Source organism: Tupaia chinensis, unplaced genomic scaffold (assembly GCF_000334495.1).
Source record: "Tupaia chinensis unplaced genomic scaffold, TupChi_1.0 Scaffold000515_1, whole genome shotgun sequence".
In the NCBI taxonomy this organism is placed as follows: domain Eukaryota; kingdom Metazoa; phylum Chordata; class Mammalia; order Scandentia; family Tupaiidae; genus Tupaia; species Tupaia belangeri.
In genome coordinates, this window is record NW_006160028.1 from 2,156,167 (window position 1) to 2,169,104 (window position 12,938).

Below are 12,938 nucleotides of genomic sequence, written 5' to 3' on the forward strand. Positions count from 1 at the left end.
AAAGAGTCTTCTTTATTACACTTTTCCATAGCTATCTCCCAGCAGCAGTTAATTAAATATCAAAAAATTATCATTATTAATTGTTCATTTGCATTTCTATTGACTCAGGCAATATCGTTTTTGGCTACATTTCTTTTCACCTGAAGAGTGAAATGCAATGTGAAAATTATTCCAGTGGGCCCAAATGTACATTTGACATTTATGTACAGAGACTCTGCCAATGATTTCAATACATATGCAATATCTTAATTGAGATAACAAGTGATTATTCTTAACTACACAAAGGTAAATATAAACAGAGTCCTGATTGGCCGACTTCTCGCCCTTTCATAAGAGCTATTCTAGTTAGTCATAAAACAATTAACCCAAGAGTCAAGGTGAAACTTAACATATAAATGACTTGTATGTATATGCTAGTATGGCCGCAAAGTCTTGCACAATTTATGAAAAAATGTATTGCTGGAAGATGATCTAGAGTAGGGATGCTGACACATGCTTATATGATGCTTGGTCCTGCACCTGTTTTCCCAATGAGTAGGCACTAACTACCAGAATCCTACTTAACACAGCACTGAGACAAATTCTTCTGTAGTAAAACCTATTTTCTATCTGTCTACAGTGGTATTCCCAAAAGTGGATGGGCTGCATCCCCAGATATGGACAAGAAAATTCATTTGGACAAGGAAAAGATTTTGTTTGTAAATGTATATATTATTATAGTCATAGAATAGAATGTAGCCTAAAAATTATTTTCTGATAGATATGTACGGATCAGAGCAATGGAGCTGGAAAGAACTGAACCCGGATAGCATGAGTCCCTTTGTAATTCACCAGAAGTGGTTTGGATTTGATTTTAGGACATCGGTAGAATTCCACAAAGGGAAGATTACAGTAAGATGCGTGTAAGGCGGGCACTGAAAAAGGGGTGCAACACCAGCTCACTGGAACCTCTTTGGACCTGTTGTCTCCACCAACGACCAATCGCCCACACAAACGATCAACCTTGTCATGCCTCCTAAAACACCACGCTGACAAACTCACTGTTTCTGAAGTAAGTGCTGGTGCTGCTGCTGCTGCTGCTGCCTGTAGGTTTCAATGGTGTGCTGCGGAAGGTACTGCATGAGTTCCAGGGACTCTTTGATCTTCAACAGCATCTCGTAAGTCTCACGGCCTCTCACCTGTGTAAGTGAGCAGAACAGAAACGGGAAAAGGAGAAGCTGTAGAAATGTTAAAAGTACAGTCATCCTTCATTATTTGTCGATTTCACACTTGCAAATCTGCCTACTTGCGAATATTTACTTGAAACAGGAAAATCAACGCTCTTGGCACCCTTGTGGTCACTCAGACATGTGCAGAGTTATGAAACTTCGAGTTACCTGTGCGAAGTCCCAGCTGAGGCTGAACAAAGAAATGCTCTGCTTTCTTGCTTCAGCTTTCGTGCTGTAAACAAGTGTCCTTTTCTAGGTCTATCTAGCGTCATACTTTTTTGCATTTTTTTTTTTTTTGTGCTTTCTGTTAGTGATTTTGTTGTTTAAAATGGCTCCTGGGTATGATGCCGAAGTACCGTGTAGCATTTCTAAGTGCAAGAAGGGCAAGCTATGCCTTATGGAGAGAATACATATAAGCTTCATTCAGGCCTAGGTTACAACGCCACTGGCCTTCAGGTCAACGTTAATGGACCAACAGTATGTTTAAATAAAGTTTTTAAAAGAGAATTTTTCAGGTTTGTATGAATCTGTTGATGAAATGTGATCATAAGGTCATAGAAACCCAATCTTATATTTCCCCTAAGAGCAATGATTTAGTAGTCGCTAATACACTAGTTTGTTTGCTTTTGTTTTTTTTTTTCAGCAAGTGTATAAAAAGAACTACCACAAAAGCATTAACATCACTTCTATCTCTGGATAGACAACAGTTTTTTTAGCTAGGATAAAATGTATTTTCTCTCTTTAAGAGAATCTCATGAAAGGTTTAAAAAGTGCAGGAGGGCCAGGACTAGGGTGAGGCAAGGCAGAGAGTGAATGCCTATTTAACTTATCCACCCTATGCACTTTACCTGCCTCACCCTAGTCTCCACCCTGAGTATAAGAGACAGAATTTGTAAGACTTCAGAAAAGAAGGAAAGGTCGTCTTTGTCTTTGGTTGAGTTGACTCCTACTCGTCGTCCCAGGCTGGGACCTCTTCTCTCAGAAGCGTTTCCTTACTCTCTCTCATCTCTATCACGGGTCCTTTGGTGTGCTCCCACAGCTCCATGCCTGCCTCTATTGCCGTACTCCTTTCCTCATCCTCTCTGTGTCCTCAGTAGAAAGCAAGCTGTTTGAACGTAAAGACTGGTGTCCTAACAAGCTCTGGAGTTGCAGGGTCTAGCACATTTGCCACTCAACAAAAACCAAATAATACCAACTAGAATTTCACCCTCCACATATACTTCACTTTGGTTAATTCTTCACTTAAGAAGTCACTCATTACAAGATATCTCCCCTTGATGAGGACAGATTTAAAATGATCTTTTCAAGGAGCTCCTCTCTTATTAGCTGTAAGCACACTATGTGTTTTGGAGTATTTAGTAAATCAAGGTAATGTTTTACTTAGAGGTCACAAGCCATATGCAATTTCCACGTGAGGTTGAACAAAGAGATACTCTGTATTCTTGCTTCAGCTCTCATGCTGTAAATAAGTGTCCTTTTCTAGGTCTATCTAATGTCAGACTTTTTTCCTAAGAAACAAGACACTGAGACTCAAGTAACTCACTGTCTGATTGGTCCACCGATAGTCTCTTTGGCAGAGCTTGAAGAAGGTGGGGAAAGACATGGCACACCCAGACCTGTTGAGTTGCTTTACCTTCAATCCCAGGGCACTAGCTCACAGATCTCTTGGGCCTGCTTGCCTTTATCTTTTGTCAGTTTAAATGGCATCAAGGTCTCTATTGGTCACCAAACCTTACTGCCTCTCTCGATGGCAAAGACCTAACCTTAGAAGAATTCAATGAACTGCAAACATAGACTAATAAAGTGACCTCATTAGTGACCTCAGGAGGGCAATGGAGGAGTGAAGGATCATCTTATTTAATAACTGGCCCAGCTTTCTGGCCATTCACTAATAACTGAGGATTGTGCCTTGCTTAGCTTTCTTGATAGCATTCCCTAAAATAGGTCACATTCAATTCTATATAATTGCTATATAAAAATTCCTTAGGAGGGGAGCTTTGCTTGGGTGAGTAGGTAAGGAGCACAGTTCACACCAGTAAAACTGCAAAGGAAAAAGATAATTGTCTGGCTTTTCAACAAAAAATTCTTCTTTTTCTCACTAGCCCCCGACCACTAGAATCGACTAAATGGGTCCCACCAGCAATTCTTAGGTTGAAATCATAACTGCCGATATGATGGTATCAGGAAGTGGGCCTTTGGGAGGTGATCCGTGTCATGGCGATGGAGCCCTCCTGAGTGAGATTAGAGCCCTTATAAAGAGACCCTAGAGAGCTCTCTAACCCTCTTTGTGCCATCTGAGGATACATGAAGACAATGGCTGTTTGCTACTTAGAAGAGGGTCCCTCACTAGACGCTGGCCTGGCGGGCATCTTAATCTCAGACTTCCAGCCTCCAGAGTGGTGAGAATTACATTCATGTCATTTATAAATCTATGGTACTTAGTTGTAACAGTCCCAACTGACTGAGACACTGCCTTTTAGCTATCGATAGCTGAAAGATGACCATATAATGAGAGCTCACTCAAGAAGGGGTGAAACGAAGCAGCCATAAACACCCGCGGCCAACTCACTGGTAAGTATAACAGCTCATCATCTGGGGATCTTCGTTTCTTGATGGATGTCATCTGGATGCCATGTGTGTTCTGACGAAAAGCTGGTAAAGGAGAGGCACAAGTGTCATCCTGGGAACATTTCTGAAGCAAGGATGCTAATTACACATATTTCACAATTAAATAGTAATAATATTTAATAACACATATTAAACAGATAGGAGCACCAGCAACTCCTGTGAGGTTACAGATGCTAGTCCTAAGAATCTATTTAATTGGAGATGATTGCTTCCACGTGAAGTGTCATCATAGCAATAACGAGGCTGGGGGGAGGGGGGATGAATAAGTGAATTAAAGAAATTTGGGATGCTGGGAAATGGCTTTTGGCTTAAGTAATGCTGCAGGAAACCTGTGCCTTGCTAGTGTGAGTCCGTGAAGAGTTATGAATGGGAGGAGGAGGATCAGACTTTGCATTTTTGTTTTCAGAACCGTCACCTTCTAAGGAGGGAGCATGAGGTGTAGAGGTTGCCTTGGTAACACTAAAATAGTGAATTAATGATTTACAAATTCCTAAGGATCCAGGGTCTAGAGATTATCTTTCTACCAAAAATTCAATTTGTTTTTATTCTTTCTGAAAGTCATTAGTTTGTAGGTAACTGGTGTGCTCAGGGAAGCGTTTAGGAACCATGCTGCCAGGAAGATGTGAGAGTAAAATTAGAATGGACTCATATAAACACACTCATATGTATAATGTTTCATCATTTTTATATGATTTTTGAGGAATGATTAGAGATTTTTTAAAAAGAGCCTAAAAGGAGAAGCATATTCAACTGAACAGCTAGAAGTTGACGGTGATATGAAACACCATATAATTTCTATTTATTCTGAGTACTGACAGGATGAAACCTTTTTCATAAAATAAGTCATACATAGTATGCGGGGCTTTGAAATACCTGCAGTGATATCAGGCCTGTGGGAAGTATCTTCTAAAATAAAATGCCCCCACCAGTTAGAAATGCATGTAGATAAGGATTTTCAGACTGTGTGACCTGGAGTTCCAGGACTAGAGAAATGTATCTCATAGCAAGGGATGGTTGGTGGATGATGGCCTACAGCCCACCCCAGTCCCCAGCCCCTTCAACTGGAGCAGCTCTGCTTTCATTTATTTTGCACTGTAGGTTCCTTGAAGTATTTCATTTTCAAAAGGCTGCTTAAAAAAGAGTTTTGTCTTAAAACAAACAAAAACAAAACAAAACAGACAGTGAGGTAGTTGAAGCCCCAAGACTTTACATCCATGTTAAATCAAGACTCAGTGAAACCCAGTTCTGCACCCACAGCCAGCTGTGCTTTGTGAAATACATCATAAATGTCACTGTTTCCAGAGACTAATCAGATGGGCGGATGCTGCTTTAGCCTCACGTTGATAACAGAAAGATAACTGACACCAGGAGGCTGAGATACTGGTTCTCAAACTTCAGCGGGCAGTAGGAACACCTGGCGGGCTTGCTAAGCATCAGTTGCTGGGTCTTACGAAGTTTCTGATAAAAGTCCAGAGCCTACGAATTCGCACTTCTCCCCAGTTTTCAGAGGATGCTGATGTTACCTGCAGGAAAGTCCCCTTCTGCCCCCGCACTAAGAACCCCTCACAACGACTGCTTGGAAAGTGGCAGTGCCCACCTGGAGTCCATTGCAGCACCTCCATCGACGCTCGGCTTATTCCCAGTGGCTTTGGGGCTGCACGTCATTAAAGCTCCCAGCTGTTATGGTGCAGCTTCTGCATTATCACCCATCCCCACCCTCAGAGACGCAGCCAACCCCACCCGTGGCTACTACATCTACTTACGGCGCTTCGTACCATCGCCGTTCTTTGAGCTGTCCGAAACCTGCTGCTTTCTGATGCTGTCTTCATCTGCCTTCCTGTCTCTTCCTGGGCAAGCACAGATCCGGGCCTCGAAACACCGTCGGCCCAGGACTTGCCCACTAAGAATTAGGGAAGATAAGAAGAAAAGGGTTAAACTCCAAAAAATTTTTAAGAGAGATTTTTGCTATAGGGCGTGTGCACTTGCTGGAGAGACAGAGAAACAGAAAGCAAGAAATCACTCCCTAGGAGGGGATGCCATGCCACAAGCTCTTCTCCCTTCTCCTCTTGAGATTTTGGGCACGCTTGTGCACACGTGTACACACACACACACACACACACACACACGCCCGGTGTGAGTTTCAAGCCATCAGGACGAGGACTCAAACCGTGATCTGCCATGCGGGGGGTCCAGCAACATAACCATTACGCCATCTGCTGGTCCCAAATTCAAAGAATTTTAAAGGTTCCTGAATTTGCCCCAGTCCCGTTTCCACAGCTGACCATCACTAGTAGCTCAGTCCCAGTGCTCTGAAGATGGACCCAAAAGCGCTTGGCAGAACACGAAAGTGCTTTCATGCCACAAGCAATATTAGTAAATAACATTCCATTTGTTCTGCAAAGAATCTCCAAGCCATGAACTGAACAGCTGCATTTAGCAACATATTTTGAAGGAAATTTGAGTTAAGCCAGTGTATGTCTCAGGATGAAATCCCCCCAGGCAGCCCAGACTTACTCAAAGAAACTGTGAAATGCCTGAGGGGCTGTAGAAAACAAACACTGTCTAATCAGAAACAATTCCAGTCAAATGTCAGGAATTCAGGTATGAAGGGACTTGCACACCTTCCCAGCTCTTGTTTTCTCCATACCTTTATCCACCCTCTTCTGTCTCCACTTTCTCAGATCTTTTATGTAAGTGTATGCAGCAAGGATTTAAAGCACAAAGGAAAAAAAAAAAATCAAGCATAGCTCTCTGCTGCACATGCAAAGTTAACGATAAAGCAGATACTAATTCACACTGCCCTCTACCCATGAGTTTTTGTACAATGTCAATTCTTACATATGCCACTTACTCTCTGGTTTCCAGAGTAACGATGATTAAAATTGGGCGGCGGTTCATCCCTCCAACACAACTGCTGTTACACATGAAATTGTACAAGACTGTCGTGAATTCAGTGCCAACCTGAGCACAGGAGGAAAAAAAAAAACCACTGTGTTAACAACAACGGTTTGCACTGATCTTCCTTTTTAGGTCTCCCCGCGGTTTAAAGAACTCCACTGCCAATGAAGCGATACGCTTCCTTCCAGCGAGGTGAACTCTGAAGCCCACTGTAGATCCCTCTGCCTCGCCTACTGGGAAGCTTAATGTTCGCAACATGGAACACAGTACGTGAACTAGGTCTTAACAGGTCTTTGATATTTGCCCTTGTTTATTTGCAAGTTGATCCATATAACCCAATTCAAAGAGGCTAGAACACAGACAGCTGACCAGCTGTGGAACCAGGGATACAGAAGACTAACTGTTGGGGACTTGAGCGTCCGAAGGATTTCGGTATTTAGGGAGGATCCTGGAATCAGTCTTCTGTGGCTAGGTTGATACTCACGACTGTACATGAGAATCAGTAACAAGTAAGAGCTAAAAAAACAAACAACAACAACAAAAAACCTCTGCCAGAAAGAGCAGCAATGCTCCAAGGATCTGTGCCCTTTGCGGATAAATAGTACAACATAGACTTGTACATACTGCTTTATAAATAGCACTCTGGATCCCCAAAGGAGAATTTTAAAGGCTCTGAAGCAGAGCCATGTTAACAGGTCCATTTAGTACATATTTAGAAGTTTTTAAGCAGAGGCACGCAGAGGAAAAGGAGAAAAGAAATACAAAAACGATGTTATATTTGACTATATGGACCAAGACAGTAAAAGATGCTGGGAATACTCCTCCCTCCCACCAAACTAATGTTGCCTAAAGTCTTCCTGTCTGCATGTATGTATATGCACGTGCCCACACAGTATCATGTACATATGTGTGTGGGCACGTGTGTATACATAGTTTGTTTGCTTGCTTGCTTTGTTTTTTACCTGGGGTGGCTCATAAGGTACCAGCACGCTCTGTCGTCCTGTGATGGGGTCTTCCACATATTGGGCATGGCTGTTCCCTTCTACTCGAATCAAATGACTAGGAGGGGCAATCTGTCCTGCAGAACAGAAAATGACAAAACGGTTAGTTCCTATGTCACACAGTAAAGAAAACTAAATGGAACTGCATGGACAGATTGTCTGTGAACTAAAGGAAACATCCATCCTTGAAAAGAAAAACCGATTCTGTTGCCGGATCTGTGATACATGAAGGTATTTCAACTTTTATGCAACAGAAAGGGGGAATACACATCTATATTTAAAGGAGCAGCCCCAAGTTGGGGACAAGAAAAGAGAAGCAAGTTTTATAAAGAACCTAGGTAAAGTTTTGCGTCTTACAAAATTGTGACATTTGGTGGAACTCCAAAAACAAGACGCTGCGTCAAGGACTGGGAGTCATCAAGTTGTTCTTCACTTTTAGTCATTCTATAAAAACAGCTTGTCAAAAGTTTAAAAGTAGGGACCAGCAAATGGCATAATGGGTACATCACTGGACTCCCACTTAGTTGACCGCAGTTCGAGGCCTGGACCCGGTGCCTTAAAATTCATTCCAGGTGCGTGTGCGTGCGTGCCCAAGATCCCAAGAGGAGAATGGAGGATGAGGATTGCGGCGTGGCCATCCCCCCTGGGGGGTGATTTCTTGCTTTCTGTCTCTCTGTCTCTGTCTCTCCAGCGAGCTCCCATGTCCTGTAGCAAAAATATCTCTAAAAACAATAAGTTTGCAAGTAAGTGAATCAAGATATTCTTCATAGCATTATTTATTATGCTCAAAACTAAAACTTAGTTGACCGCAGTTCGAGGCCTGGACCCGGTGCCTTAAAATTCATTCCAGGTGCGTGTGCGTGCGTGCCCAAGATCCCAAGAGGAGAATGGAGGATGAGGATTGCGGCGTGGCCATCCCCCCTGGGGGGTGATTTCTTGCTTTCTGTCTCTCTGTCTCTGTCTCTCCAGCGAGCTCCCATGTCCTGTAGCAAAAATATCTCTAAAAACAATAAGTTTGCAAGTAAGTGAATCAAGATATTCTTCATAGCATTATTTATTATGCTCAAAACTAAAAACAACATAAAAAAAGTAGTACATAAAAAAATGAGAAAACAAAAAATAGTATGTCATCTTAAGAGCACTCAGGCAGTCAGGAAAACTGGTATAGAGCCTATCTACATGGGATATTCCTTATGGTATGTTGTTAAGTGACACAGACACAAAGGTATGGACAGACTAAAATTAATCTGTAAAATCAGTTGTTATGTCAAGTGAGAAATCTGACTTCGTGTTCTTTGAAATTTCTATAAATTCTCTTTCTACCTTCATTAATTTTTCTTTACATTCTAGTATTCTAACTATACATTCTTTATTATTATTATTTATGCATTTAATCACTATACATCATTTAGATTGTAAGGAGACTTTACCCAGCACAATATATACCTCAGTCCAGCCCAGTTGTGAATGCTATACACGTCCTCATCAACAGATAATAAATCATATCTGTGTCCCACAAATGTCTTATCTATTTTTCCCCAAATTTCCTTTCCTACAAAAAAAAAATCCCACTCTTTGCACTTTGTCTCTACCTATTTACACATTCTATATATTCTATTAACATCTGCCAATTCTTAAATTATTAATGTTTTTCTATAAAACATCCTAACTTCCCATTATTCTTGCATCCTTATGATTCTTTGGTGATTCTCATGCTTGCTCCTGTTTTCCTTTCCACATTTCTTTTTGTATTTTTTCCCTTTTTTGGAGAGGTTTTTGCTATAGGGCGCAGGTGCTCACCAGACAGACAGAGAAAGGCAGAAAGACAAAAATTAGAAATCCCCCCCCCCATGGGGGGATGTCCATGCCACAATTCCTTCTCCTCCATTCTCCTCTTGGGATCTTGGGCACACACGCACATGCGCCCGGCGTGAGTTTAAGCCACCGGGTCCGGAACTCGAACCGCGGTCGACTGCGTGGGAGTCAGCAACATAGCCATTACACTAACTGCTGGTCCCTCCTTTCCACTTTTCAATATTCTTTCTTTTTTTAAAAAAATTATTTATTCATTCATTATTTTAATTTGACCAGAGTGAGACACACACAGAAAGAAAGGGAAAGTGAGAAAGCAAGCCATCAGGCCTGGGACTTGAAGCATGATCAGCCATGTGAAAGTGTCTAGTGCCTTAACCACCATGCCACCTGCTGGCTCCATCAGTACTTTTTATTTAGTCTCCCTCTATAGATCTATAGCACCAATTCTAAGGGAACCCTTGAGACTAGTGACCCCTGCTGCAGAGTTGCTGGATCTGAGGCTCAGAAGATGAGGTATGGCTTATCCATGAATACTGAGCTGTCAGGGGCCCTCAGGACACCTGCACCCTTGACTCTTGATTCTTCATTCTACTGTCCACCTATCTCATATTCCAGATCTTCTACTTACTCCTCTAACATTATTATTTGCATTCTCATTTTTTCCTTCTTTCTCCCTTTCCACTTGTATTTTTTCATTATTTCATGCTCCTTGTATGCTCTCTTTTCACTTTTCCAGATCTCATTAAGCCTAGACTTAAAAATCTTTCTGGGCAAGGCACTAAAGCTAAGGCTGTCATAGCCTGATCCCAGCAGAATAACTATCATGTTGTTCTCCTTACAACCTCTCATTTAAAAAGGCTAGGGGGAAAGAAGGGGAAGGAGCACTAGAGGTTAGAAAAACTCAGTCCAGGTCACCTAGCAATTACAACTAAAAAATGAAGTAATTCAACCATTGTGTAAGGCACAAGTTTATTTAGCATTATTCTTAGATACTCTTAACCCAAAGGCAGACTAAGCTATCATCAGGTTGCAGAAGTCTTAACCAGTTAGGTAGAGCTCAAACAAAAATGCGTATAGGATATCTACCCTCAACAAGCTTAACTGAATAGCTGTTGATTTATATCTCCTTACCCTCATTGAATTCCCGGCTCAGCTCATGGTTTGGGCATCGTTTCACCACCTCAGTGACATGCTCCGCTTTCTTGTAGACAGGCATGGCACGGATAACAGCACCCTGAGGAGGCGAAGTCATCACCTTGATCTGGATGGGGCACGTCTTTGCAATCTGGCAGTACAGTTTCTTCAGTTCTGTGGAATACTGCTTAGAGATGAGGTTGGTGGAGGAGAAAAGGAGAGAACCAACAGGAAATACCATTACGTTCCAAGTCAGAACAATGAAAATAGGTCTACTATTTATAGTCTTCATAGCTGCATGTTTCCCATTGGCTGCCGCACGTGTGACATATGGTAATGTTATTACAGGAAGTTACATTCCTTAATCAAATTAGTCGTTTTAAATTTTAAATAGAAGCCTATGTTTACTAAAGGTCATACATTTATCAAGACACATTATGCCATTATTTCCTTTATCTTCTCTTTAGGATGAAGAAACTGAGGATCTGAAAGGTTTTAATGATGACTATCATGAGAAGCTTCATAGAAACTGAGTGGGAAAATGAACTTGTTATATACTGAGTGATGATAAACAGCAAACCATAAAGAAAGCTTCCTGCTTAGCAGATTATAATTAATCCCGACCTCAAAATACTTGAGGGAGACTCTTAAGAATTAGCGTTCATGGAGTTTTTTTAAAGATGGAATATCTAGCAGAGTAAAGACATTTTACATGAGGTCAACATGCTAGAAAATGACAAAGAAAGAATTCCTCTGAAGACAGTACTTATCTGCTAATGTCATAGTGTAAGACAATGAATGAAAGGAAGCCAGTTGGTCCTAACCTCCCCTACATGACAGGCCTAATGTACCATATAGCTGATCATGGAATCTAAAGGATCCAGCTGCAGATCTTTTCACTCACATATGGGTGAAACTCCCTTCTTACTCTTCCTTCTTCAGTGTGGTGATAATTGGTGGCAGAATTGGCAAAATAAGGTAGAGAAGGCATGCAATTTGGTATCAGATCGAAAAAAAAAAGGTCCTATTCTGTGTTGCTTCCCCTTCCCATCTCTGAATCAGAACAGAATGTCTGCATTCTAATCCTTACACTGTGTTAAACCGGATCACTCCCTACCCCCTTTCATTGGATCGATGCCCCATCACTCTATTCCTACTCTGATGCTGAGGTGAAACCATCCAGGTTCTAGACTTGTCGAGCAAGAGTAGGGCACCTAGTAGCTGTATACAAACACACACACACACACACACACACACACACATGGGTTACACTCACAAATCACAAGCTGGCAGCTGGAGGAGTCAGAGCAGCAAGAAGACTCATTATTGATATGTTCCATCCCAACTCTCACTAAAGGCAAATATTCCACCAAAAAGCATATATCAAATCATTGCTTTAAGTCTTTTGAAATTAAGTATTTATTTATATAATATTTTTTTCTTCCAAGTTTTTCAGTATATAAAATGTTCAGTTAACAATTTTCCAATGTCAAAAGGGGATTGCAAAATAAGTCTGCCATGCCCACAGGCCAAGGATTAGACACAGCAGAAGGGTTTTATGTAGCTTGAAGAAACAGGAAACGTGCCAAAAATCAACCACAAAACTAAAATTTTTCTTGGGAAATATTGAATGAAATCTAGGTGGACAGTTTTGCTTTTGTGTTTTCACCTATGACTTTACAAACACATTGTTTTGTACATCTTGAGAGCTCAAAGAAAATAGGAATATCCATTGTGTTTCAGTTAGAAAATATATAGTACATAATCTAAACATGAGTTTCATAAGACGAACTTTAAAAAAGACGACTGAAAAAGAAGTCTGTCAGCTAACACCTGAAGGCAAGAAAGGCATCTTTCCAAGTATGTAAAGATTGCGAGGAGAAAAAAAAAAGAAAAGGAGAGATAAGTTTCAGAGTAGGACAGTTTCTTAGGAGAAACATTCCATGTCAATAATTGATATACTATAAATCAAGCTTGACAGACTAAGATATAAAAGTCCTAAGACACAGGCATCATTACTACTAATCCTCACTCATTCTCAGGGATGGGGTGAGAAATCTAATTTCTGAGTTTAAGTAGCTTCATCATTTACTGAGTTAAGCTGTAAGAAATTTCATTTTCACATAACCCTAAGAGAAAGGTATTACAGGTAGACAGCCTGTTATCTGAGATCCCTGGGGCCAGAAGCTTCAGAATCCACAACTGTTTAGAGTTTAGAAAGAGAGCAAAGTTCATAGAGCATATACTATAAACA

The 12,938-nt window shown here is 41.1% G+C and overlaps 1 protein-coding gene across 6 annotated transcripts in view; it reads right to left on the minus strand.

Moving 5' to 3' along the window:
• The window catches only part of TP63 (tumor protein p63), a 150,457-nt gene that overhangs the window by 20,563 nt on the left and 116,956 nt on the right, over positions 1–12,938 (minus strand). For 3 of the 6 annotated variants that reach the window (XM_027775018.1, XM_006156721.2, XM_027775020.1), the window contains exons 3-8: positions 10,682–10,868; positions 7,697–7,812; positions 6,688–6,797; positions 5,600–5,736; positions 3,778–3,860; positions 1,042–1,178 (exon numbers count right to left, since the gene is read on the minus strand). In XM_027775018.1, the coding sequence (XP_027630819.1) occupies positions 1,042–1,178; positions 3,778–3,860; positions 5,600–5,736; positions 6,688–6,797; positions 7,697–7,812; positions 10,682–10,868 (770 nt within the window). The remainder of the gene's footprint in view (positions 1–1,041; positions 1,179–3,777; positions 3,861–5,599; positions 5,737–6,687; positions 6,798–7,696; positions 7,813–10,681; positions 10,869–12,938) is intronic. The other 3 variants (XM_027775019.1, XM_006156722.2, XM_027775021.1) reach the window with 1 other exon arrangement.